Source organism: Cryptococcus neoformans, assembly GCF_000091045.1.
Source record: "Cryptococcus neoformans var. neoformans JEC21 chromosome 5 sequence".
NCBI classification, from domain to species: Eukaryota; Fungi; Basidiomycota; class Tremellomycetes; order Tremellales; family Cryptococcaceae; genus Cryptococcus; species Cryptococcus deneoformans.
Window position 1 is genome coordinate 1280001 of NC_006687.1, and position 25267 is coordinate 1305267.

Below are 25267 nucleotides of genomic sequence, written 5' to 3' on the forward strand. Positions count from 1 at the left end.
TCTGCAATGCCATCCTGCCCCGTTTCCCATCACGATACTTTCCCTAGATCATTCGTTCTTGACATCTCACAACATTGTTTCAGAGTACTGGAGCAAACTAGAGCTCATCAGGCTCTGGTTCGTCATACTCTGAATGCATCGAATAAGCCGAATATATCGACCCATCCTCTGCATATTCGCTGGGAGTATTGATCTGCTCGTCAAAGTAGTGTTTTGCCACAGATCGGGGGGCTGCAGTACATCATGAGGAGATTAGCATGGGTAGATTAGTATGGGTAGATTGGGACTCACTCTTTGGAGTTTTAGGCAATCGGCAGAATTCTCCCGTCTGCATGATACTCCAAGCAATCAACCCAGTCCAGCCTGTCTGATGACTCGCTCCCAATCCTCGTCCGTCATTCCCATGGAAAAACTCGTAGAAATGAACGTAATCCTTGAAATGGGGATCTCTGTTAAGCTTGGGATTACCACCGTTCACTGCTCGTCGACCATGTTCGTCTCGGGAGAAGATATGGATAAGACGATGCTGAATTTCTTCTGCCGCGCCGGCGAGGGACATGTAGTCTCCGCTTCCTGTAGGACACTCGACAGTGAGACTATCGCCGTAATACTGGTGGAATCGTTGGAGAGACTCGATGAGCAAAAAATTGACGGCGAGCCAGATGGGGCCTCGCCAGTTGGAGTTACCACCAAACATGCCGGAGCGAGAATCGCCTGGCCAGTAGCCAACACCAAACTCGTCGCCATTGACGTTCATCGAGAAGGGGTTATCATGGTGATAGAGTGACATTCTAGAAACATCATCATCGTCAATGAGGAGAGCCATACTCATGGGATGAAAGATGATGGGAGGGGAAAAAAACGTACGATCGGATACCGTGTTCGGAGAGGAACTCGTTCTCATCCAACATCTTCTCCAAAATCCTCACCAATCTCTCTTTTGACGCCAACGCCAACAACTTTCGATCTCCCCTACCAGAGGCTTTGAAGGAAAAAAAAAACACGCATATTTATCAGTTCCAATACTCCTTTCCTTTTCAATAGAAGAAAAAAGAGACAACTCACTCTTCAAACTCGCCACATTCCTCTCTGAAATGTCCGGCCTATTCTCAATAAACCAATCCATCCTCTTCTTGAACCCAGGGAACCGCTTGATCACCTGTGGTTCCAAAACGAGCGTCGCATAGAGTGGCATCAAGCCTACCATCGACCTCACTGGCAACTGCTGCGAATGCCCGTACCCCCATTGAATGGCATCATAGTAAAATCCGTCTTCTTCATTCCACAAGGAAAGATGTTCCTCATTGGAGCCTGGGTAAGTCATCGCATCAGAGATGAAGAGGAAGTGTTCAAAGAATTTGGAGGCGATATCTTCGTAGGTGGGGTTATGCTTGGCGAGCTCGAGGGCGATACTGAGCATGTTGAGGGAGAAGAAGGCCATCCACGCCGTCCCGTCTGCCTGACGCAAAGTCCCACCCGTCGGAAGCGGCTCTGAGCGGTTAAAAGGCCCGATATTATCCAAACCGAGGAAACCACCTTCAAACACATTGTTCCCGTCCGCATCCTTCCTATTCACCCACCACGTAAAATTGAGCAGCAGTTTTTGGAACACGCGTTCCAAAAAGTCGAGATCCTCCCTGCCAAACATTTTTCGCTCAATTTTGAATACTCGAAAGGTGGCCCATGCGTGTACGGGCGGGTTAACGTCGCTAAAGTTCCATTCGTATGCCGGTAAAGCGCCGTCGGGTTTCATGTACCATTCACGGGTCATGAGGTCGAGCTGTTTCTTGGCGAAGGAGGGGTCAACCATGGCAAGGGGGATACAGTGGAATGCAGTGTCCCAAGTGGCAAACCAGGGGTACTCCCATTTGTCAGGCATCGAGAGGATGTCGTTGATGTACATGTGTTTCCATTCCTGTAAATAAAGTCGGGGAGATTAGGGCATGAAAAATAATAATAATAATAACAGAATTTCAATTTCATGAGAGATGATACGTACCTTGTTTCGGACCCACTTGCGTTCAGGAGGAGGAGGCGGTTGCCCGGGATCACCTTCCATCCATTCCTTTTGGATATATTGGTAGTACTGCTTTGTCCTGCATACCTTTTATCAGCCCAAGCGCGCAAGGAGTCATCAAAGATCTAGAACACAAGAAACACTTACCACAACATCCCACTCAACGCTTGCCTCATGATACTCCTCAAATCCTCACTAATACCTCCTTTCGCGATTCTCCCATAAAACTCATCCGCATCCACCCTTCTGTCTTCCATATTCTCATCGAAGAGCTCTTCATCCACGATGGTAGGGTCTTCGTCGGGTGAGTACGGGGTGAGTTTGAGACGGACGACGACGCAGCCGCCGTTCGCGGGCACGTCGGTGAAGTGATAGTGGGCGGCGGCCTTTGTGCCGGTCTTGTCGGGGTTGACGAATTGGCGGTGGCCGTGGTCTGCTACGGGGCGGGGAGCTGCAGGGGCGGAATGTACGGCGGAATCGTGATCGTCACCCTCTTGGCTCTGGGCTGCAGGCTGGTCATCATCGCCATCCTCTTCGAGTTCAGCGGCGGTATGCGCAGGGGGTAATTTAGGTGTCTTGACTGACGGACTCTTCAACGCCAACCCTTCCTGAGCAGACTTGGCCATCTCGGGCTCTGGAGGCCTGTGAGATGGAATAAGATGATCGTGGAAAGCATCCTTCACGAAAGGTGTCCTATTCTTCCCACCCCAAAGTCTCTCAAAGTTTGTGTCGTTCTCTGTGAATAACAAGTCTGGGACGACACTAGGTCCGTCGACGAGGACGACGCCTCCCTTTGCAGGGGCGGCAGGGGCCGGGGAAGGGGTACAGTATAATCGGGTTTCACCGAGGGTATCGTGTGAAGCGTGGATGACGCCTTCGGCTTCTTGCGAGAGGGAAGGCATGTTGGGCGGGAGTTCTTTGCCCCATGACCAGGTGTTGCGGAAGAAGACCTGGGGAAGGATGTGCAGGTCGGCAGGATCGGGGCCACGGTTGTAGGCTGTGATTCGGACAGAGATGGCATCTGCGAATTCTTCGTCTTTGGCATACTATTTTTTTATTATGGGAGAAAGAAAGCAGTCAATCGCGTGAAAGATGCAAGAGAGAGGAAAGAGGGACTCACCTCGACGTAGACGTCCCAGTAGCGATCCTCGTCAAAGAGGTCAGTATCCATCAGTTCAAACTCGCCAACCTCCCTGCTCCTGTTTTGGTTCTCTTCCTTCAGCTGCTGGTATGGGAATTCGGTTTGCGGGTACTTGTAGAGATATTTCATGTACGAATGTGTCGGGGTAGAGTCGAGGTAATAATAGACCTCTTTGACGTCTTCACCGTGATTTCCCTGGTTACCGTTGAGGCCGTAGAGACGTTCTTTCAGGATAGGGTCTTTACCGTTCCAAAGACCAAGCGTGAAACAAAGTCGCTGATGGTTATCACTGCACCGGTCCGTATCAGCCACTTGTTCTCTCGAGCAGATCTGAAACGACAAGGACGCAACTCACGAAATACCAGCCATTCCGTCCTCACCCCACCTATACGCTCTTGACTGCGCCATCTCAAATGGAAACGAGTTCCACGCGTCGCCATTCGCCGAATAATCCTCTCGGACGGTACCCCACTGCCTCTCGCTGACATATGGACCCCATCGTTTCCAGTGGACCTGGTACTTGTCCGACTGCTGGAGACGGTATTCTTCGACGGAATGGAATCTGGGGCCGAGCTCTGCGACGAGACGGTCGCGGAGAGACTGCTGTATCAGTAGCGGATTGTCAGTACATATCCAGTGGCGGGCCGCGTGCGATTCGTAATGCAGGGACGGCGTGTCTTGCAACAGGATACCGCACGCACCTTTTTGTCTTGGGCCACCGCCTCCGGGGTATCCATGTCGCTCCCACCGTCCTTGGCTATGGGATCCACTGAGCTTTGGCTGCGTGCAGCAGGGAGAGAGAGACGTACGGGAAAGCTCGGGGGCGGACTCTTGCTGCGAGGGCGGGCGTTTGGGAAGGCTGCGGCGTGTGCTGTCAGCTTCCTTCCTTCCTCGGCCAAGACCACCCACTTTTCCTTCTCCCGCTGGGCCCCGGGCGGCGCAGGGATATTGATCTTGAGCTGTTCAGGCACAGGGGTCGCAGTGCCCGTCGCGACCGGCGTCACGTCCCCGGCTGTGGCTCCGGCGGAAGGCTGCTCCTCTGGAAACGGCTGCGTCAGCTCTGCTTTGGGTAATAAACGGCACCGGGGCGAGTGGCTCGAGGGGGAATCGGGGATCGGAACTAGCAGCTAGACTCACGCCCCGCCCGGAATAGCTTGTTCTGGAGCTTCTTGGCTGTGCTCATGGAGGTCTGTGCGTCTGAGCAGGCGGAAAGAAAGAGAGGTAGGAGAGAAAGAAAGGAAGGGAGGGAGGTAGGAAGATGTGAGTGCTTGACTGATATAGCGACGCATGACTCCCCTGCCCTGAAGTGGGGATGTATTTCCTGATCGGGCAAATCGCATCCATCAAGCCATACGCGTCATACAGTAATAAAGGTCCCCGGGATTCGATTCCAGAGATTCCAGACTTGCTCTCGATATAATTACATCTAATAACTGTCTATTGTCTCGGCCTCTAGTTATGCGTGTATGGCGTATAGCGCGGCATTTACTCCCGCTCTCCAAACACCCGTCCAAGCAGCGTGCTCCTCAGTACTTCTGCCCCCGGCGTGCGCGTGATCACAAGCGGCAACATCCGCGGCTTCAACGCCTTCTCTGGCAATGTATTTCCCGTGTCCTGCGCCAGCCCGTGTGAAAGAATACGCTCATCCTTACTCCTATCCACGCCTGTCTCCCCCGTCCCGCGTCGATCCACCACACACATCCCTCTCGTGTACTCGCCCGTCCGCTCGACCGTAAACTCCCGTCCCTGCAGCGCCCACCCTTCCACCGGCCCGGCTCCGCGGGGAACACCAGCGTGCGCAATGGCATACCACACAGCTACAGGATCATGCATCTCCATCGCATCTGGTAGCCCAAAACTCGCTTGGAGACCACGGACCCTGACGAGCATCGCAGAGATGAACGCTTCCAGCGGCGTGGGCGTTTCTGGGGCTTTTCGGACAGCACCGGTGGATGGCTCGGGGATGGGGACGACGGAAGGATGGATCAGATCAGAAAAAGGGATGGCGTGCGGGGTGGTGATGTCGAGAGGAGCCATGACGAGTTCAATCTTACCCTCCTTGGCGGCAGAGATGACGGAAGACGCGGCGTAAGGGTCGGCAAAACAGTTGAATTCAGCGACGGGGGAAGTGTTACCCGGGTGATCGATCGCACCGCCCATCCATACAACGCGGGAGACTTTGGTGAATGTCTCTGGATCGGCACGCAGAGAGTGTGCAATGTTCGTCACTACACATAGCATATTAGCGCTTTATATGTATACTGCACCAAAAAAAAAAAACTCGCATGGACCGAGAGCGACGATGGTCACGCTGTCGTCAGGCTCCGCCCTGAGGATATCAAGTATCACCTCGTAAGAAGGTTTAGGCGATGTGTCGAGATGTGCATGCATGTCCCCTGGCTGAATCTCGGGAGGAGTGAAATGAGGGTGCGTCTCGCTAATGTTTGACAATCCATCTGGGCCATGCTGCAGGATGGGGAAAGTGTTCATTGAAAAAGGAGAAGTCGAAAAAAATAATCCCCAAAAAAAACTCAGTCAGCCAATGTCTTTTCACAACGACAACACAATGGAACAGTCACTGAAAAACCCACAAAGTACGCAGCCACCGCCTTCTCCCCGCCAATCGGCCCATCCTCCCCCATCGCCAACACCGTCTTCACCTGCCCCTTCAACCTCCCATACCTCCCCTCCGCGCCCGCAGTCTGCGCCACCTCTTGCGCCAGGAGATGATATATCTTTAACAAGTTACTATGCGCAACGGGCGCGTGGGTGTTGCCAAAGACGATGGAGATGAGGGCCAGGTCGACTTCGGGAGAAGAGAGCGCGAGGAGGATGGCGAGGACGTCGTCTACGCCTGGGTCGGTGTCGAGGATGATTTTGTGCGGCATGGTATGTGTCTCTTTCTTGTGTCTGGTGTTTGTATATGTGTGTATTGGTATGGAAATGTGGGAAAAAAAAGAATGGCGAATGAGGCTGCTATCATACAAAAGAAGGTGGATAGATCCGAACACCTCGGCAAAGGGGGGGAACCTCCACTCTCCACCGAATCCTCCTTTCAATTTCCCCTGTCGACTTTTTGCGTCTATACGTATCAACAACACTGTACTCGAACTCTGCTTCAAAGGAAAAAAAAAAAAGAAAACAGCAATACATAATACTCCCCATTCAATCATGCCAAAGGACACAGCATCGTCCCTTCTCGCACATATTCTCGACAACACTCAGATCCCGCATCAGCCCCTGCTTATCCTCCGGGACGAACCCACTTTTCCTGCGACGCCGATATTCAATCATCTCCTTGCAACTGCAGTTTCTAGGTATGTCCGAAAGCCTTGAACTGGGCGTGCGTGCGTATCGCGATTGTTCTGTCCAAAACTGGATTCGGAAACGAACTGGGGAAGGCTGTAAAAAAGGGAATGGGGTGTGTTAAAATGGAATGCTGATACGACGTTTTTGGTATTTGGCAGAAACGAGCAAATCACTTTCGTAACCGTCCTTAACCCACCTGAAGAATACCTTGATCCGAGTTTACCGCGCGGGGATGGGCTAAAGATCATAGACCTTTCAGGTGATGTTCCCGGATATACTTCAAACCTTTCTTTTCCAGAGATCAAACAACGGATACTCTCCTCTTGTAAGTCGCCGCTCATTTCCTCAAAGCTTCAAGCTTTTGGAATGTGGGGAGTGAGTTTGGGAATGGGAAGCTGATGGAAAAAGGGGCAAAAAAGACAATGGCGGACAAATATTTATTGATGCGTTGCATGTCCTGGGTGAGGATCATTCGTTCGCTGGCGTGGTAAGCCTTGTTCGAAGCTTGCTGGCATCTATAAAATCCCATAAAGGTAAGTCTCATAGAAAACACCTTCCATACCGCCATGCTAAATAAGATGTCTACAAATAAGCCCCCTCTCGACTCATCCTGCCTCTCCACCCCTCTCTCCTCCACCACTTCACCCCGCCCACTCTCTCCCCAACGCTCTCCCTCCTGTCCCCCCTTCCTCTCCCGCTCCTCACCCATTTATCCAAACTCTACCTCTCACCCATCTCCTCCAGCCCTTCCGCGAATTACTGGATGGTGCTGGAGAATGCCATGAAAAGAGGAGTGGGCAGGGAACTGGCTTATAAGGGTGAAGAGGGGTTGGATGTGGGCGCAAGGGATTGGGAAGATGGTGTGGGCGTGGGTGTGCTGGTAAGGAAAGCGACAGGAGGGATAAAAGGGATATCCCGCTCCCTCGAAGCAGTAGTCCTCAGCCCACCATCCCAACCCTCATCTTCTCCCACCAACTCAACACTCACCCTCCCACCCCTTTCATCCCTCATCAACCTCACGCCATTCACCCCCCCGCCTCCATCTGCAATCCCGCCCGACGCCTCCGCCCTCGGTTACCCCGCTCAAGCAGCCACCCACGCCGATCTCGACTTGCCCTTCAACCTCTCTCTCACAGACTCCCAGCGCCAGGCTCGCGCACAGGTGCCTCTACCGTATGCGCACGAGGGGGAGGGTGCTAGCGGGGATCTGGTGTGGGAAGATGAGGAAGAGAGCGACGATGAAGAGATATAGCTCGTTGTCCTCTTGAACCTGTGGTACCCAGTCATAGAGTGTAAACAATGTATTTTACGTAACCGTCTGCCTCCACATCAGGTCTCCTGGCTAAGCGGGTGGCGGCTGCGAGCCATGTGCTCCCATCTCTGCAATCCCTTTATTTCTTTACTTCTTTATTTCTTTGTTTCTTTATTTATTTCCCGACCCACCGGCCATGTCCTTCCACCCCCAGTTCATCCCACACTCAGCCCATATCGACAGGGACCCGGCGACCTTGTCCAACTACCTCGCCATCGTCACAAAGCACATTGACCTCGACTGGACTATCGATTGGGACAAGCAGGTCTTTGGCGGGTCTGCGACGCTCACGCTTGAGGCGAGGGAGGATGGTGTCAACGAGGTGGTGTTGGATAGCAGCTTTTTGGACATCAGCAAAGTTGAGGTGGACGGAGAAGTTGCTGTGAGTTACTTTGCTCAGGAGTTGTGGGAGACGAAGGTAAACTGATGGGATGGTAGGAGTACAAGCTCGGCAAGGCGATTGAGATTATGGGTGAGGGGTTGACTGTTTCCCTCCCCAGAGCTGTCTCCAAAGGTTCTGTACGTTACCTTTTCTTTTGAAAAACCCGGGTTTTCATCGCTGACATGATCAAAACAAATGATTTCAGTCCATTTCCGTTAAAGTCACCTACTCGACCACTTCCAATGTACCGCCGTTGGATGGCTCACTCCTCAGCAGACCAAATCTGGTAAATACCCCTACCTCTACTCCCAATGCCAGGCTATTCATGCGAGGAGCATGCTTCCTTGCCAAGATACGCCTGCGGTCAAGGCGACTTATGGTGCCAGGGTCCGTTCTGGTAGGGGTTTGGAAGTGTTGATGAGTGCGTTGAGGAAAGATACTGTTGACCTTGGGGATGGTATTACGGAATTTATCTATGATCAGGTTAGTTTGCCCATCTCTTGTTTTTTTTTTTTTAAAAAATGGATCAAAGTAAGCTGACGCGAAAGCGTTTCGGTTTAGCCCGTTGGCATCCCGAGCTACCTCATCGCCATCGGTGCAGGCGAACTCACCTACAAACCATTCGACAAGCTCTCTGGCCGGAACTGGAATACCGGCTGCTGGACCGAACCCGGAAACATGGACGCTGCCTATTGGGAATTCCACAAGGACACTGCCAACTTTGTCGCTACCGCCGAGGACCTCGCGTCCGAGTACAAGTTTGGCGTTTACGACGTCCTCTTCCTCCCCGAGTCCTTCCCTTACGGCGGAATGGAAAACTCTTGTCTCACTTTCGCCACACCGACCATCATTGCCGGTGACCGATCCCAGGTAGACGTTGTCGCTCATGAGATTAGTCACTCGTGGTTCGGTAACGGGATCGGGTGTGCGTCATGGCGACATTTCTGGTTGAATGAAGGATGGACGACCTACCTCGAGCGATTGATCATCCGCGCTACCCACGGCGAACAGGCTCGTCAATTGTCTTTTACTGTCGGTCGACGGGGGTTGGTCGATGACCTTGCCCGATTGGAGTCTCGGTTCCAACGATTGGTCGCAGAGTACAAGGATTACGAGGATCCTGATGAGGGGTACAGTCAGGTACCGTATGAAAAGGGCGCAAACTTTTTGTATTACCTCGAACAGACTGTGGGAGGTCTCGAAATTTTCTTGCCGTACATGAAGGATTACGTCAAGACTTTTGAGGGATATGCGATCACCACTGAGCAGTGGAGGGGCCACTTGTTCCATTACTTTGGTAGTTTAAAGAATGGGGAAGAGATAGTGCGAAAGTTGGGCAAGGTTGATTGGGACGAGGTGAGTCATTCCATCTCATATCCTGGGTGTAAAAATATCTAATCGTTATCAAATGATTAGTGGCTTCACGGTGACGGTGGTGATCTTTGTGTTGATATCAAGTACGACGACACGCTGTCCAAAGCTGTAAGTTCTGAATCAAAATCTTTTTATCACGCAGTTCGGCCTCGCTGATATTTTGCGGGGAATAGTGCTACGACCTCGCTGAGAGGTGGAATCATGCCAGGGACAGCGAAGACTTTTCCGATTTCTCACCCAAGGATGTTGAGAATTTCTCTACTACCCAGAAAGGTACAGTCCATCCCCACTCACCTTTTGGTTCTCCCCCCCTCTTCGCACCTGCTAACTCCCGTTACCCCAGTGATCATGCTCGACCGACTCGAGACCTACCCCGCTTTCCCTCCCAAAGCGGTCTCTGCTCTGGATAAGGCCTACTCTCTCTCTTCCACCGGTAACGCCGAGATCGCCCTCCGTTTCTTTGAGATTGCACTCAAATCTTCTGCTGATTATGCCGAAAAGGCGGCCGAATGGGTCGTTTCCAAAGGAAGGATGAAGTTCTGCCGACCAGTTTTCAGGTTGTTGAATGAGCAAGCACCAGAGTTGGCGAAGAAGACGTTTATGGAGCATGCCGGGTTTTATCACCCTATTGCGAGGAAGATGATTGCAAAGGATCTCGGCCTCAAGGTAGAGTAATGTAAGAGTTTATTTTTTGGGGGGGTGGGGGCTACGTTTTTGACAAGCTGTCATGAATTTCTATCTGTATACAGGATATGCTTTAGTGTGTTCGTCGTGCATTCTACATGATTCTAATGTGATCCGCTCAATGCAGGGTCCACCACCCCTTCTACCGCCTTTTCCCCCGCTTTACTCCCAGCCACAGCCCCAGCCCCAACTCCACCTTTCATCCTTCCAACCAGTACTGCCGCTGCCCTCCTAAAGTTCTTTACCTCCTCCTCAGTCGCGAGCCCACACGCCGCCCACCTCACTTTAGCGTTATGATCCACTAAGAAGATGTACCCCAATAGACTGTTACCAAGTCCGAGAGGCTGGATGACGTCGATAGGCGACCAGGAGCCGGTGGAGATTAGATATGTAGGCCACTGGTGTTCAGGGATAATACGTTTGAGGGAAGAGGTGAAGAAGGATACGAGGAGAGATTTGAGAGCGTTGGGTTGATGGTTGATCTGGGAGAGATATATTGTCAATTGGCTGGGTGATATGTCCACCGGAGAACAAAAGGAAACACCACAGAAATGGACAGATATCAAGGAGGAGGCTAACTCACAGTAAGATACTGGAAATCCGGGTGCCCTTCCAAATCCTCCAGTACAGGCTGAACGAAAGACTGAACGTGCTCTTCTGATAATCGGGTGGAGATGATAGCCACAAGTGTTGCCTTGCCCCTGAACAAGTCCGTTGTATGGACATTCTGTCCAAGAAGGGATTTACCAGAAATGTCGGGGAAGTAGTTTGCTTTCTATTTTTCCCGTCAAGATTAGTGGTCGAGAAGAACGGATCGGGCGATGGAAAGTACACACGTCTTCGCGAATGAGAACATTCGGCGCTATCCAGAGTTTACCACCCCTTGCTGTTCTAGCTTGATTATAATCGTGGAAATACCCTTGCTTCGCTTCATGTAATCTTTTCAAGTGTCGACTGTCAGTAAAACGATCTGATTGTCGATGTTGGACGCAAGTGCATGCAAAAATAAAACTCACAACGCCTTCCTCTTGGCTTTCGCACGGTCATCATCGAGCATCTCATCCTTCTTCTGCTGCCATGATTTAGGAGATGAACTGGGTTTGATAGGGGTTCCGGGTGGCCGCTGAAGGGGGGGAATGTCGCCCGAGGCGGGTGATTTACCTTTTGGCTTGGAGTTTGTCGGAGGGGCGGTTGCCAGGAGCCTCGAGGGGCCTGCGAGCGGGGTAATTGGCGCAAGTCGGAGTGCCCGTGGCTGGAATGGGAGTCTGGGAGGCATCCGTGGAAGTGGATATGGTGAACCTGGAAAGAGAAGATGCATCCCAACTCGCAAAAGAACGAATTCGTGGTCTCAGGTATGGAACTAAGATTACGTAATATGCAGCTCGTACCAGCGACAACGCTGCCGAACTGCCGCCGGGAGACGACGAAGATGGTTTTCATGATGAAAACGACTGGAAAGGTAACGAAAACAGCACGAACAACAATGATGAGGATACCAGCAGCCCCCCGCTTCGCTTCAAAAGCGAGCACCAGCTCGAGACTGCTAGTGCCTTCCCGACGGGCCACAACAGCCGCCACTTCTTCCGCTCACGTATGTCCTACCATGCTCGAAAGAAACATATTGCTTATCCACCTTGTTGTAGACATTGAACCCTGCTGGAACGGTCACAACACTTCCTAACAAACTTCGTGTTGCTACCGAGTCTATTCCTGGGCATTTCCACGCTGTGGGAGTCTACATCGATGCCGGTAGTCGATATGAAAGTCAGAGGACTAGTGGCGTATCCCATCTTTTGGACAGACTGGCTTTCAAGGTGATTCACAAAATTGTTGTTTCTTAAATCTCGAATGCTAATGCTGTATAAAACCTTAGAGCACAGACAAGCATACTGATGCCCAGATGACCACCCTCATCGACTCTTTGGGTTCACAAGTTACTTGTGCTTCTTCCCGTGAGACCATCATGTACCAGTCAACCGTTTTCCCCCAGTCTCTCCCTCTCGCATTCGAACTCATCTCTTCCACTATCCGACACCCTCTCCTCCTCCCAGAAGAGCTTTTGGCGCAAAAGGAGGCTGCTGCGTATGAGATTCGGGAAATCTGGGCGAAGCCGGAATTGATCTTGCCGGAAATATTGCATACCGTCGCTTTCCGGGACAACACCCTTGGTATGCCCCTGCTCTGTCCTGAGAGTCAGTTGGGCGTGCTTGGAGAGGAGGAAGTTAGAGGATTTATGAGGGACTGGTACCGACCAGAGAGGATGGTGGTTGCTGGTGTCGGTATGCCGCACGAAGAACTCGTCATGCTTGCCGAAAAGTTCTTCGGAGACATGCCCGCTACCACTACCAGCCCTGGATCTCTCCACCCCTCTGTTACTCAAGCGCAACAGCCTTTGGGGAGTAAATCGTTTGCGACCGCGTCTGCTTTGCCCGTCTCTCAAGATTACACCGACCTCGCGCACGCTAAAGCCCAGTATACCGGCGGCGAGCTTTACATGGAAAAGCCAGAAGAAGAATTTGTCCATATTCACATTGGCTTCGAAGGATTGGGAATTCATGATCCTGATATCGTGCGTCTGTTGGCTATTGCTCCTTCTCCATCGCTGACGTGCATCTTCATTATAGTATGCTCTCGCGACCCTTCAAACTCTGCTGGGCGGAGGCGGCTCCTTCTCCGCCGGAGGGCCAGGTAAAGGCATGTACACCCGCCTCTACACAAAAGTTCTGAACCAATACCACGCCGTTGATTTCTGTGCCGCCTTTCACCACTGTTACGCTGATTCCGGCCTGTTCGGCATCTCAGCCTCTGTGTATCCCCAATTCGCGTCTAGGATAGTTGATGTCATGGCGGGACAACTGCATGCGTTGACGGGACCCATGTTTGGTGGTGTGGAGGAGAAGGAGGTGAGGAGGGCAAAGAATATGTTGAAGAGTACTTTGGTCATGGCGCTGGAGAGTCGCTTGACTGCCGTCGAAGGTACGTGTCTTTATACTTTACTCTCTCTTTCCGCCCAGATTCCCCATAACTTACCATTCACTCCTCTCCATTTCCACTCATTATAGATCTCGGTCGTCAAGTACAGATCCACGGCCACAAGGTCCCTGTCGAAGACATGTGCGCCAAGATCGATGCGCTCACTATGGCGGACCTCCACCGCGTCGCAAACCGTATTTTAAGACCGGGCAACTCGTCAGAAGGGAGGGTGAATTACGGATTAGGATCGGGCAAGGCGACGGTAGTGGCGCAGGGACCAGGATTGGGTGCGTTGGGCGACGTGAGACGGATACTGAAGGATAGGTGGGTGTTGGGTGTGTAAAAATGAATGGAAGGTTAGAGTAGTGGAAGTGGAATAGAGAAACAGGGAAGAGGCATTTTTGTATTACTAGACTTGGTAATCAATCAGCATGAATGACCACCGATCAAACACATCATCCAATCTTATGTTCATTCCCTGCCTTGCCCAACAAAATCGTAAACATTGAATGCATGGCAATTATACTTGTCAAATTGCACAAGAAGCTCCCACATAGCCTTTTATAAAGTACCGGGCGCGACAAACCCCTTTAACATCTTTCAAAGATCCTAAACAAGTCCGGCAAATCGGCCAGTTGATTGACATGCGTCATACAGCTCTTTGGCCATACTGTGTGCCGTCTAAAGCTGGGGAACAAGACGTGCTCGAGCTGCCAGAGCTGATGCTGAATCTCTTCCGGGGTGGGCTCTACACCCTCTAACTCGTCTCCGGTCATGTTTTCATCTTTAGTGTGCGGTGGAGGGGGTTGGTCTTCAAAAGGCCGAGGGGAATAGAAGAATGCGAGTTCGCGAAGGAAAGTTTGGAAACATTCCTTTTCATTATCCCAGTCCACCTACATGTCCCGTCCATTAGTTCACTTTAAATTACAGTACATAAAGCACCGTGCATTCGTCACACAAGACGAGGGGCAAACTCACTTGTGTTCCAAGGCATAGTAAGAAGTGAGGCAACCGATCCAAATTCGGAGTATATCCTTTCAACAACATAGGGAGGGTCTCCACTTTTCCGTCTTCAGTAATGAGAAGGGAAAAATATTCGTCCAGCATTTCCTGACGGTCTCTTAACAAGCTTGCGATATACTGAGAAGAAAAGGATTAGGAACCAAGAGCAGCATGAAAAGGAGCGTAAACATGGGCCAAGAGACGTACATCCACAACACTTTCTACCTCCAACCCTGCTTCAAGCAGCCCAGGCTCGTCCTCTGCCGCTAACGTCAAAAGCTCCTTCAACTGTGGGGCAGGATCAAGGCGTATACGGTTAAATGCGCCGAACTGCCGAAGACCAAGTTGATAAAAATGTTCATCACTTTACAATGTGGATCAGGGTTAGCATTTTGGACAATTAGGTTTCCTCCTCGGAGTGGGAGCTCACCCCAATGAGCCATGGTTGACAAGGAATAGCTTCGTGCTATGCTGGATAAGCGAAAGGCATTGATATCGATCGACAACTCCGACGAAAGCATGCCGTTGAAAGATCTCGTGAAGCTCTGTCAAAATGATCAGTTTCCTCAAGAACAAGGACATAAGAAACAGGAACCCACCAGCATTTCCATCCCTCTTGACTGCCCTTCTCAAAGATTGGATACTTGTAAAATGACATACGCTCTCCTCAATCTCCTTCGCTTTCCCTTTCGCACTTTCCCCTTCATCCGCGAAAACTTGTTCTCTTTCCCCTTCTTCTGCTTGTCCCTCGTCGTCGTTATCATCGTCCAGTACTATGGACTCATCACCTTGAAATTCTGGATCAACATTCCTCCTTTTGGAAGGTCGTTCTTGTTCCTGCAATTCTCCGTCTTCGACAAAACCGGAGAGTTGGGAGGGGTCAATGACAGTGAACATGGAGTCGAGGGTACGGTTGGACGGGTCCATGCGGACTTTATAGTTTGGAGCTGCTTTGCGGGTAGAGAATGATGCAGATGCTATAGTGGAATTTGAACTTTCACGTTTTCCTAAAGGTGTAGGGGCACCAGGAAGCAGAGTCTATGGCAGATATGTAAGCCATATTGTTGAGAATGAAGTGAGGGGAAAAGAATTACTTGAACGGTGAAAGAACGCGAGAGGTTGGCACCTTCTAGAGCGGTTTGAACGGCTTGCACGACAGCGTCGACAATTTCATCTTCATTGAGAAAACGGACCTCTGACTTTGTGGGATGTACATTCACGTCAATTTTTGCGGGGTCAATTTGCAGACTAATGTCATACGATTAGTACTGTCCATGACATTCGTCAAAAAACACGTACCTGAGATATGCCCAGGGCGAAGCACCTTTTGGGAGGTACGAGGTGTAGTGGCCTTCTACAGCTTTCTTCAACTTGTTCGAATCGACTAGCCTATCTGAATTGTGAAGTGAATGAGCATCTTTCAAGGCGTACATGATAAATAACTCACTATTAATGAAAAGTAACCACCCCCCCTTCTTCGACCAGCTACTATTCGCATTACTCACCCAGCCTTTTAGCTTTGCACCTAGCCTAGCAGGCTGCAGTTCAGACTCTGGTATTTCTAGCAACTCATTGGCCAGTGCGGATGTGTAGAGTGCCGCGATATTCGCCTTGGTATTCGAACCGACCTGGGTGGCAACATCAGGTAAAGCAGTGCCGGCCTTTTTGCATACCCACGCAACGTGAGGATTATGAATGGCATATTTGGTGACCACGTCGATAATACGGTTATATTCGTCTGAGGTTGACTTGAATGCCCGCTTACGAAGTGGCATGTTGTAAAAGAGGTCTGCAGCCTAGCGTCCACGGTGTATGAGCTTCACCTTTTTGCGCCCTTAGGGTGGGAAGCTTACCGTGATGACCGTTCCGTCATTGGCAGCCGCTGGCTTCGGGTCTGCGGTACCTCCAGGCTTTGCTGGGATCAAGCTGCCATCTTGATAGTGAGCTCTGGCAGGACCATCAGTTGGTTACTACGCGTACTGTCCAGATTTACCACTCACTTCCAGCCACACCCCTCGTTTTTGGTCTTCGTAACAACTTCGACGTGACTGCAGTAACTTATACTTGCAAGAGCTTCGCCTCTAAAGCCATATGTCCCTAACGACTGGAGATCCTCAAACTTTTGCAGCTTTGAAGTCGCGTAGCGCTCGCAAAGAAGGGGCAAGTCATCTTTGTTGATGCCATGACCGTTATCGGTGATTTGCAAGAGCTTCAGACCTCCATCCTTGACTGAAATCTTGATAGATGTAGAGCCTGCATCTAGAGAGTTTTCAAGGAGCTCCTTGATAGCATTTGACGGTCGATGAATAATCTGCAGTAGTATTGTACGCGTCAGCTCGAGCAACATTACCGACGCGTCTTGGCCTCACCTCGGCAGCAGCGATCTGGTTGATGACATCTTTTGTAAGCCTATGTATGGGTTTCGGGCCCTCGGGTTCAATTTCTTCTACTTCTGGCCGTAGATCGATGTCCATAGAATCCTCTGACATGGCATGTTGCGTGGGAAGCATCGTGCAGAAGGAATATAAAACTTGAAGGTAAAATGGCTGCGCGAGCAGAAACGCGAGTGATGACGACCAGGGTTCCGATGACGATGAGAACCTTTCGGATAACATTAAATTATCGAGATCCATCTTTCCGACACTTTGCCTCTTTCTTCTATTTTTGTAAACCCATTCGCATCTGCAGCTACTGAAACAATCCAGCATGCCGCTGACGGTAAACGAACCTCATCACCACCGCATCAAGCGCCATTACACAGTCAGAAAGTCTCCATATCTTGTCTCGCTCGTGTTGTTACTCGCAGCAACATCTCTCACTTTGTTGAACATCTATGTGCGTGCCGACATTGCCTTACGATGGTGGGAGGCGTTCTCGAAGATGGATGTCTGACCAAAAATGACGTACAGGTACCCAGACTCATCCATGTCAAGGGGCGAAATCCAGGACCGACCACATTCGAAACGAGGTAAGTCTGGACGCAAATACATGCTACGCATCAGCAAGCACTGCAAAATTGTTGACCATGATAAATGGACCCCTACAGGTATGGCCTTTACAAACGGTAGGTTGTGAATTATCTCATTCGCCACTTCGCACCACGTTCGGCCGATGGCTGACCCGCAGCCTGTTTTCCCAAGCTGCACTCGCTCTCTAGCTGTACCAAACTCGACGCTTGCTTTCCTCGAATCAGCCCACCCTCTTCCCACTGCGGTTGATCTGCCGTTGGTGGATATTTTTGGTATCGAGGGACCTACTGGCGACCCTTCGAAAGGCGCTGGGAATCAGTGGGTCTGTCAGAATTTCCCTACCAGGTCAGAGTGTCAGCAATTTGGCGAGAAGTTTTGTGTTCTCTGGTCAACATCCGGCTACGCAGCTCAGCTTTCTCTTGTGCCATGCCTTGCCAGCTTGATCAGCCTACTTTTCATCTTTTTGCACAGGGGTTAGTTCATCCTTGTTTCCGTGTCCGATTTGCGTCAGCTGACAATCGGGGGAATGATAGGAGAGCGTACGGCCAGAGCTAAAGCTCGTCGCCAGCAATGGAAGCTCGTCTCGGGCACCATGCTCATCCACTGCCTTTTGCAAGTGTTATCCATCGCCTTGATTTTGCACGTTTTCAGGACCGATGCTAGGTTCGAGAGTAAAGGCAGTCATTTGGGTAAGCGTCCCATCCACATCTATCCTTTTTTTTTTTCCAAGTCGCTCACAGCTTTTCAGACCATTCATTCAATTTCGGAGTCGCCTCAGCCGTTGTCTCTCTCACACAAGCTCTTCTTTTGACGTTCACGGGTCTTGCAGCTCGTACGTTTCCTACTCTTTTTATATGCTGCATCATTCTCCGCTTTCCCTCTTCCATGAACTGACACAAGCGCAGGCGCGGGCAAACCTTGGGCAGCAGGCCAGTCCGCACTCAAATCACGTAATCACCGCCGTACCCGTTCCGGACGAGTTGTCCTTGTCCCCGAGGGTACCCATGTCCCGCCACACGAGGCTGTTACTGTTGGTGAGGTACGGGCCGTCCAGGAAGTTGGTGAACCGAATGAAAGCACGGGGTTGCTAGACGGACATGAAGAGAGTGTGGCGGGTGGTGGGAGCCAAAGAGCGACCGATACCGTTTGATGTCAATGTCAAGGAAAATGTGGAATGGGAGGGCCAGAGACCTTGTTTAGAGTCGAAAATAATGGTTCGAAAATGATTTGTGGACTGTAGCAAAAAATGTTTCAAAAAATAGCTCCCTTAATGTATCTAGACGTATTCCTCTTTATAACTGATCGTGATCCGCTTCGAAATGGCAGTGTTATCTGTACAAGTCTAGCAGCCCAGCATGGAAAGTAATTTTGTACATATAGATGTTTATGGCCAGCCACACAGAGTAACATGCACAACGATACGGATCCTAGAGACAGAAAGAAAGAGTAAAAGAGAACAGGAGATACTAGGTACCAAAAGATGATCCCTGTCAGACCATATGGGCGACAAAAAAGTCCTGGGAATTAGGAATAGCAATAACTGGAAAATACGAAAGGAAAAGGCCACGAAACAACGAAAAATGGAGAAAAAAATGGTGAACAGCAGATGCGATGATGAATATGTGGAAATTGTTGTTGGGCGATTGGGCAGTCATAAGTGTATTAGTATCGGTTGGTATCATTATGTACATTTGATTTAGGATCGATCTGAAGAATCTGCAAAGTAGATTAGACTTTTTCCAGACATGCGATCAAGAGTACACTCACTAAGCAAAGTAGTGAGTATAAATACGTGACTCGGGATGGATAGGCATCTCAAGCTTGAACGCGTTCAACCTGATCTCAAGATCAGCTCCATGTGTCACAAATCCTACGCCAGTTAACAGAGAACTCACTCTTGCTTGATGGCCATAGCCAGCTCGGGTGTCAATCGGTTACATGTAGCCGGTTCGCTCCTCCTATCATAGGTCAAGCAGTCATATGTAGTATACACTGCGCATTCCGGCGCCCACAATAACCTCTTTCTTCCAGGAGCAGTCATGCTTCTTGGAGGTGCATGGTGGGTGGAAGGTGTCATGAAAGATAACGTCGGAGCAGAGGTGTTTTGGACGGGGAGCTGGTACATCCTTTCCGGAGCAGGAGAGACCTGTTCAGGACTGGAAGTTGGAAGGGATGGGTTTTTGGAATCGTCACTGGGATGTAAGAGCTGCTCAAGGCCATCAAGGCGTGCAGGATCGGAAGGAGGAAGGCGAGCCAAAGGTCCTGGCTTGGCAGAAATGGCTTCGTGGGTAGAGTTGGATCTCGGTCGATTGTTCGTTTCTTCATCCTGCGAAGAATACGACGACGACTCTGTGATTTTCAAATCAGTCAAGATGATCCTTCACAGTACAATACAGACTTACGCTTCAAGATCCCTTTCTTCGGCACCGCATTCTTATCAATGTACGCATTACCCCAAGTAGCCTTGAACTCTGCATCAGCTTCGTCGGATAACCTTGTCCTTCCCATCGTCATCGTGAGATCTTCCATTGTATCGCCTTCATCAGAGGAATCATCCTCGCTATCATACTCGTGCTCGGTCACCGCGACGGCATGTACGAGGGTAGGTGTCTGTCTAGGCTGAACGTGAACGACTTCAGGCCCTAGATTGGGACCTTCGTGAGGTACAGCAGCAGTGACGCTTTCTATGTCCCCCACAACATCCTGGTTGGGTGTAGACTTGGCTGCGACATTGTCGTTTTGCCTTTGAGCGGCTTCGGCGCGAGAGCGGAGGGTATACTGTCGGGCAAGCTTGGCAGCAGGAGTTAGACCAGCAAGGGCACGGTCCTCTTCGTCATTAATGAGACGTTCAGGCTCAGCAGTAGCGTGGCTGATAGCAGCGGGTGCAGCTTCGCCCTTGCTTTTACTCTTTTTCTTTTTTTCTTTTTTAATCTTCTTGACTTCTTTCTGGGGTAATCCGGCATCCTCATCCTTGGGCTTTTCTTTGAAAATTCTGGAAATACCCATCAAACTTCATCATCGTCAGCTGACAGTATCTAACCTCTTCAGGACTTGCACTCACCTATTCCTTTTCGCCAACTTTCCAATACTCCCCATTTTCCTGATCATCATACTGGCAGAAGAAACCGTCGAGCTCAAAGAAATGTTATCTGTCGACATATTCTTCATCCTAAACAGACTTCTCTTTCCCTTGCTCTTCGTCTCATCCCCGATCGTTGCTGTTCGTTCTGTTCGTTCCGTGCCGGCCAAGCTGACTTCGCTTCCCGCAGCAGCAACATTCGCAAAAGGCGCAGAAGGCGCAGGCAAATCGTGAGGGGGTGTTACAGGAGGAGTAGCAGATCTAGTAGATGTTTCAGAAGGTGATGAAAAAGTCTGAGGAGGGAGTGAGCGTTTGACAGGGGAAACAAATTTCTTTTGCTCCTTCAGATTCTTTTCCGATTTATTGAATATCTTGCTCTTAAGGCCAGACTTGCTGCCTTTTTCTACAGTTTCAGGCGTTGTAGAGTTAGATAATGGAGATGGACGGGCGTTGGTGGCGTTCGTGATAGGACCAGGATATAAGGGAGTCGCTGCACGGACGGTAGGAGGCTTGGAAGAAGCAGCAGAGGATGAGCGAGAGGACGGGCTGTTTTCACGATCAGATCTATCACTCGAGTGGGAGTTCCTCCGCATTTCGGTGTTCAAACGTGCAGGCGGAACAAAAGAAGCTACTGAAGGGTCAAGCTCTGATGTAGGAACCGTGGGTGGGTTGAGAGTGCTAGGAGTAGAAACAGGAAATGTCCGTTGATCCGTCGCATCGGGCGCTGACGGTGATCTAGGGAGGGAAGATGGTTGCGGATCTGCTTTGCTAGGCATAGAAGCCGAGCGCACCTGTTCACGGGATGCAACACGAGACGGTCCTCGTTTGTAATGGTGGAATGGTTGTTGTTGTTGTCCTTTGCCGTGCGGCTTATTCTGCCCTTGTGAAGCAGCGTACGATGGGTCAAAATAACCTTCACTCATACTGCCGCGTCTCTCATACTCTGCAGAAGCAGGAGGGGTGGGTACTGTTTGATGAGCTCCTGTTACAGATGCCATCATCATATGCTGATAAGCATTTGCCCACGCCGCAAAGTCTGCTTGGGACTGTTGAAACTGTTGGAAACCAGGTTGGCCGGAATAGCCGTGGAATGGAGGGGTGTGGAATGCAGAAGCGGGAATGGCGGCGGTAGTCCAAGATTGTGGCTGAACCGAATAAAACTGTTGTTGAGGAAAGCAACCAGGATACGATTGGTTGTAGGGAGAGGCTTCAGAATCACCAGAACCGGAACGATTGTGTGGTGCAGGATCGCTAAAAGGTGTACCTGATCGGGATCGACTTTGGTCGAAAGACGGTGTACGGTCCATGGAAGGGCGGTGGACTACGGTAGGCATGTGAAGCACGGCTGCCATAGTGCTATATAATTGTCTGTGAGCAAGCGTCAGGTTGATTTTCGTGAGCACTCACTTGATGGCCGGTATTTACTCAGATATTGTCCTCCTGTCTAGTGACGAGGTGACTTTACAATTAAACTGCGTAAGTATTTAGCGAGATTTCTAGCTGAGAAGCAGACAGGGGAGCGAGAAAAAGATGAATGAATGAATGAATCAAAATTCAAACATGGTTGGCGGAACGCCGCAGGCCTGGGCTGGGTGGACAACGGAGCCACCCACGGACCTCCTTCAAGATCGCTGCCTTTCGAGATGCATGTGGAGCAGTTCGGGAGATAGCGCAGTCCAAAAACGACATCGTAGCATAAATAGAACGTAACGACTTACTTTTACAAGTCCTCTTGACGGTATTCCGTGGAGAGGCAGTGTTACAATGGTCGAAGTAAGCGTGAAGAGTGAGGGCGCTAAAAGCTAAAGTACCGTAAGGTTCTACCGTTCGTTTCGTTAATCGTCTACGAAAAAGAGTGTGTCAGAATAATGAGGATAAGCTGTGTGAAAGAATATGGAAGATAAAACACAACAGGAAAATGCTAATGCAAAGCAAAGAAGCGAGAAATGGAGAATGAGATGGGGATGATGAAGGAGGACGTGTGTTGTGATTGTTGTGTGCGACAACGCTAGTGGAAGGAGTGGGTGTTCAAACAGGAAGGAGAGTCTCAGGACCGCAGCCTGGATGGCGGATATAGGGTAGCAGACATTATAGAAGGCTGGTATGTATCGCCTGGAGACGAGTAAGACAACAAGACGTCTAGTCGCCCACTACACTATCCTTGCGAGTCTTGACCTTCCGCCATCAAGCATTAATAGAACGCGTCTTTCCGAGCAACTCTCCATTCTCAAAGTCCCAAGGGACAGCATGAGTATAGCGTTTGCGTATTTCTGACGGTCGTAACGGGCCCATGCACAGTTGCCAGTCTCACATCAAGAGTTCCCATTTTCGGGACACAACACGAAAATGCTACCGCCCGAAAGATCATCTCTCTCAGGTAACTCAAACACCGCCATAAAACGCATGCACAACAGTTTCTCGCCTTCGCTCTGGATAGATTCTCGCAGAACCTTCTCACGACCGATATGCAAAGAAAGACAAACTCACGAGCTGCGACAATATTATCCTTCAAATCTAACACTCGATGTCCAACTTGTTTTGACCTCCGAAACAGATCCTTCCCTATTTCGTCCACGTGACGAAACTTCTTGTCAAGCGCTCGATATTGCCGGTGCAGTCGAAAAGTCGACTGTCTCAATGATAAATGTCGCTGCTTGAAAATTGTTACCAAATAGCCCAAGCCATTCAAACAATTAGAAGACAAGAGAGAAGACGACTTATTTTGTAACAAAGATCTGTTCGTGGTTGTCAAAAGGTCCACCCAAATCTCGAGAAATGGTTAGGTCCGTGTGACTTCGACCCTGACCTCCCCCCCCGCTACGGCCGCGTCAACAAAAGAAGCTCGATAAAAACGTTCTCAGGCTTGCACTGATTTCTCATGCCGCTGAATACACTGATATGAGCCATTTATTTCATTCTTTTATGTTCTTATGCATCTCATAGCTAACATCCTTCAGAAATTCATATCAGATGATAGCAATCATATCCACAAATGATTCGATGTACCCAATTTGTGTGCTTAGTCTCTCAAAAAAGTCAACGAGAGGTGACGTAAGTGGCAGGCGCGTTCCAACGACTGCGAGGAAGTCACAGCTTTATGTCTTTCATTCGTATCGTCCTTTAAATGGATGTCATGCCTTACTCGCAGGTTCAGAGAGGGATGGAAGGGATTACGGCAAGGGCAGATGGGATATTTATACCAGCATGCGGCAGGGGAGACAAAAAGGGAATGGCGGAGAGAAATTACAGGTTTCCCAGGGTGTAGTCACGAGACACGCGAAAGAAAAACAGGCGCGAATTTTATTTCAGCGTATACCGACCGGGCGCCGTCATAACAACTCAAGGATGCAGTGGAATACGAAGTAAGGGAGGGCCAGTAACTCTTTATTCGATGGCTCAGAACCCCTTACTTGGTGGTAAAAAAAAACAGAAGAAGAGTACTTCAAAATACAGAGCAGAATGCTCCTTGGCACAACACGTCACAAAAATCATCAACAGCTTACAAAATGTGATGTTGCGTGCTGTCCTCATCAATCACCTACGTACTATCACCATCTTCTGGCTTGCTCATTATACCTCATCGTCCATCCGGAAATGCGCAGCTGGAAGTCGCTATTTCGGTCCTTGCCCAATGCATGTGGTGTCGAGCTTAACAACAATTTAACACTCAATCATCCTCCATTCTTCTTTTACATGATGACCAATCCAAATCTGGAGGGACTGAGGTACAAGTCATCACTAATCTCACTTTTCCTCGGTCACTGAGCACATATATTACACCACATACTCTATATGATATCGAAAGATTTGGAAAGAACCCTCGATGGCTTGAAGCTTACTATATGAAGCTCAAGAATCTATTCCAGATCAATAAAATGTCGACTCACTTCTAGATGACATGATGGATGATGCTACAGCTCACAGCGAAGCAGAGAGCAGTGTCTTACTAGATCAATTAATCACGCCAGGGGTGTTCGTTAGGTACCCCAGGGGCCAGATCTTGTGTGGGAGGTTGTCAGTGAAGGTTGATGTTGAAGAAAAGAGGAGGGCATTGTTTTAGAAGGGCGTGGTGTGCAGACAGCGTGGTAGATATATATAGAAGCATCGAGATGTTGAGAGAGATCCCCGAGCGATGGATATCATGTAATAACGCTTCTTGGGACACTTCTTGTAACCTTTCGTTTTAGATCACTCAATCTCATAATATATTCAGCCCAGCAGCTCAAGCTTCCCAGGTCTATCACATCACATCCCCTGTAGCCGTTTCCTCACGAAGGAGCTCTCTCAGCAGCGAGCAGGCGTAGAGCGTAGCATGACATCATTACTAATACGTTCCAAGCATAGTTAGAATCCTGAGACGTTTTCCTGGAACCACCCCAGGCCGAACTGTTCCTGTCCAGGGGTTCAAGGGACAATGGGATGCGAAGAAGGCTAATGGGGCCCAATCAATGAAAACTGGGAACTTGGCTGCATGGGAGTTGTCGGCGACAGCCGACTTCTTATTTTTTTTTCCGCCGTCGTTTATTTTTTGTTGTCCATGCCTATGTGCGCGTGGCGCGTTGTCGCGGAGGCCGACCGAAATGTGGAAGAACCGTCGCACAAACTACACCAAGGAATAGAACGCTTCTCTATGTATGGTACCTGGAGCGCATCCCTTGATTGCTGCATGATGTGTACTATGGATTTGGAGCCTGTGAGCGAATGAAAAGGGAATTGGAAGGATGTTACGGACAAATATGCAGAAATAATGATGTCCAGTTTCTACGAAGATCGTTTTGAAACCAGCAGCAGTTAGTAGACAAGCTCTCCAGGGAAAAAGCAAGAGAACTTTTAAATTTATTATATGCACCTGGCTTCCGGCTATCCGCCAAAAATCCACCTATGATGAAACAACAACAACGGCGGCGGAGGAGCAACAAGGGCAGAAGATGAACACCCTACATGTTGGAGCTACCGGCAATAATAATAGAACAACAGTCCTGCGGAGAATGATGTAATTGCGACAATAGTTACTAACCTCCACCG

At 49.9% G+C, this 25267-nt stretch overlaps 9 protein-coding genes across 9 annotated transcripts in view; 4 read left to right on the forward strand and 5 right to left on the reverse strand.

Moving 5' to 3' along the window:
* CNE04580 (cytoplasm protein, putative) overlaps window positions 1-4419 on the reverse strand; it is a 4668-nt gene extending 249 nt beyond the window's left edge. The window contains exons 1-12 of the mRNA XM_571149.1: window positions 4296-4419; window positions 4068-4197; window positions 3968-4017; window positions 3860-3915; window positions 3514-3761; window positions 3138-3447; window positions 2165-3063; window positions 2000-2096; window positions 1066-1915; window positions 868-982; window positions 292-791; window positions 1-231 (exon numbers count right to left, since the gene is read on the reverse strand). The exon at window positions 1-231 is cut by the window's left edge and continues 249 nt beyond it. Coding sequence (XP_571149.1) covers window positions 98-231; window positions 292-791; window positions 868-982; window positions 1066-1915; window positions 2000-2096; window positions 2165-3063; window positions 3138-3447; window positions 3514-3761; window positions 3860-3915; window positions 3968-4017; window positions 4068-4197; window positions 4296-4341 — 3435 coding nt within the window. The 5' untranslated portion in view covers window positions 4342-4419 and the 3' untranslated portion in view covers window positions 1-97. The remainder of the gene's footprint in view (window positions 232-291; window positions 792-867; window positions 983-1065; window positions 1916-1999; window positions 2097-2164; window positions 3064-3137; window positions 3448-3513; window positions 3762-3859; window positions 3916-3967; window positions 4018-4067; window positions 4198-4295) is intronic.
* Window positions 4420-4503: 84 nt separating this feature from the next.
* On the reverse strand, window positions 4504-6124 carry CNE04590 (hydrolase, putative). The gene is made up of 3 exons (XM_571151.2): window positions 5750-6124; window positions 5444-5624; window positions 4504-5386 (listed from the first exon to the last, which is right to left on the reverse strand). Exons 1-3 carry the CDS (start codon window positions 6044-6046, stop codon window positions 4644-4646), a joined length of 1221 nt encoding a protein of 406 aa, XP_571151.1. The 5' UTR covers window positions 6047-6124; the 3' UTR covers window positions 4504-4643.
* Window positions 6125-6250: 126 nt separating this feature from the next.
* Window positions 6251-7883, forward strand: CNE04595 (hypothetical protein). Its single transcript, XM_024658544.1, has 4 exons — window positions 6251-6475; window positions 6626-6792; window positions 6887-7000; window positions 7061-7883. The coding sequence occupies exons 1-4, from the start codon at window positions 6330-6332 to the stop codon at window positions 7717-7719; spliced, it is 1086 nt and encodes a 361-aa protein (XP_024514391.1). The 5' UTR covers window positions 6251-6329; the 3' UTR covers window positions 7720-7883.
* An 8-nt stretch (window positions 7884-7891) lies between these two features.
* CNE04600 (leukotriene-A4 hydrolase, putative) lies at window positions 7892-11156 on the forward strand. Its single transcript, XM_571153.2, has 7 exons — window positions 7892-8161; window positions 8218-8298; window positions 8367-8644; window positions 8723-9517; window positions 9578-9643; window positions 9709-9808; window positions 9879-11156. The coding sequence occupies exons 3-7, from the start codon at window positions 8498-8500 to the stop codon at window positions 10208-10210; spliced, it is 1440 nt and encodes a 479-aa protein (XP_571153.1). The 5' UTR covers window positions 7892-8161; window positions 8218-8298; window positions 8367-8497; the 3' UTR covers window positions 10211-11156.
* On the reverse strand, window positions 10244-11533 carry CNE04610 (protein complex assembly-related protein, putative). The gene is made up of 4 exons (XM_024657289.1): window positions 11236-11533; window positions 11056-11158; window positions 10803-10994; window positions 10244-10701 (listed from the first exon to the last, which is right to left on the reverse strand). The coding sequence occupies exons 1-4, from the start codon at window positions 11493-11495 to the stop codon at window positions 10324-10326; spliced, it is 933 nt and encodes a 310-aa protein (XP_024512969.1). The 5' UTR covers window positions 11496-11533; the 3' UTR covers window positions 10244-10323.
* A 130-nt stretch (window positions 11534-11663) lies between these two features.
* Window positions 11664-13678, forward strand: CNE04620 (mitochondrial processing peptidase, putative). Its single transcript, XM_571156.2, has 5 exons — window positions 11664-11810; window positions 11863-12033; window positions 12093-12788; window positions 12844-13195; window positions 13282-13678. The coding sequence occupies exons 1-5, from the start codon at window positions 11703-11705 to the stop codon at window positions 13533-13535; spliced, it is 1581 nt and encodes a 526-aa protein (XP_571156.1). The 5' UTR covers window positions 11664-11702; the 3' UTR covers window positions 13536-13678.
* A 13-nt stretch (window positions 13679-13691) lies between these two features.
* Window positions 13692-16696, reverse strand: CNE04630 (DNA binding protein, putative). The gene is made up of 11 exons (XM_571158.2): window positions 16564-16696; window positions 16195-16505; window positions 16048-16141; window positions 15642-15990; window positions 15494-15587; window positions 15289-15442; window positions 14794-15232; window positions 14625-14739; window positions 14402-14558; window positions 14171-14332; window positions 13692-14085 (listed from the first exon to the last, which is right to left on the reverse strand). The coding sequence occupies exons 1-11, from the start codon at window positions 16681-16683 to the stop codon at window positions 13783-13785; spliced, it is 2298 nt and encodes a 765-aa protein (XP_571158.1). The 5' UTR covers window positions 16684-16696; the 3' UTR covers window positions 13692-13782.
* A 135-nt stretch (window positions 16697-16831) lies between these two features.
* On the forward strand, window positions 16832-18584 carry CNE04640 (expressed protein). Its single transcript, XM_024657290.1, has 7 exons — window positions 16832-17029; window positions 17104-17162; window positions 17241-17258; window positions 17335-17636; window positions 17697-17852; window positions 17912-17995; window positions 18069-18584. Exons 1-7 carry the CDS (start codon window positions 16901-16903, stop codon window positions 18311-18313), a joined length of 993 nt encoding a protein of 330 aa, XP_024512979.1. The 5' UTR covers window positions 16832-16900; the 3' UTR covers window positions 18314-18584.
* Window positions 18522-22978, reverse strand: CNE04650 (conserved hypothetical protein). Its single transcript, XM_571185.2, has 8 exons — window positions 22730-22978; window positions 21961-22085; window positions 21650-21714; window positions 20225-21598; window positions 19566-20173; window positions 19059-19512; window positions 18931-18999; window positions 18522-18879 (listed from the first exon to the last, which is right to left on the reverse strand). Coding segments are annotated over exons 4-8 (2502 nt in total). The 5' UTR covers window positions 21595-21598; window positions 21650-21714; window positions 21961-22085; window positions 22730-22978; the 3' UTR covers window positions 18522-18878.
* Between the last annotated feature and the right edge of the window lie 2289 nt (window positions 22979-25267).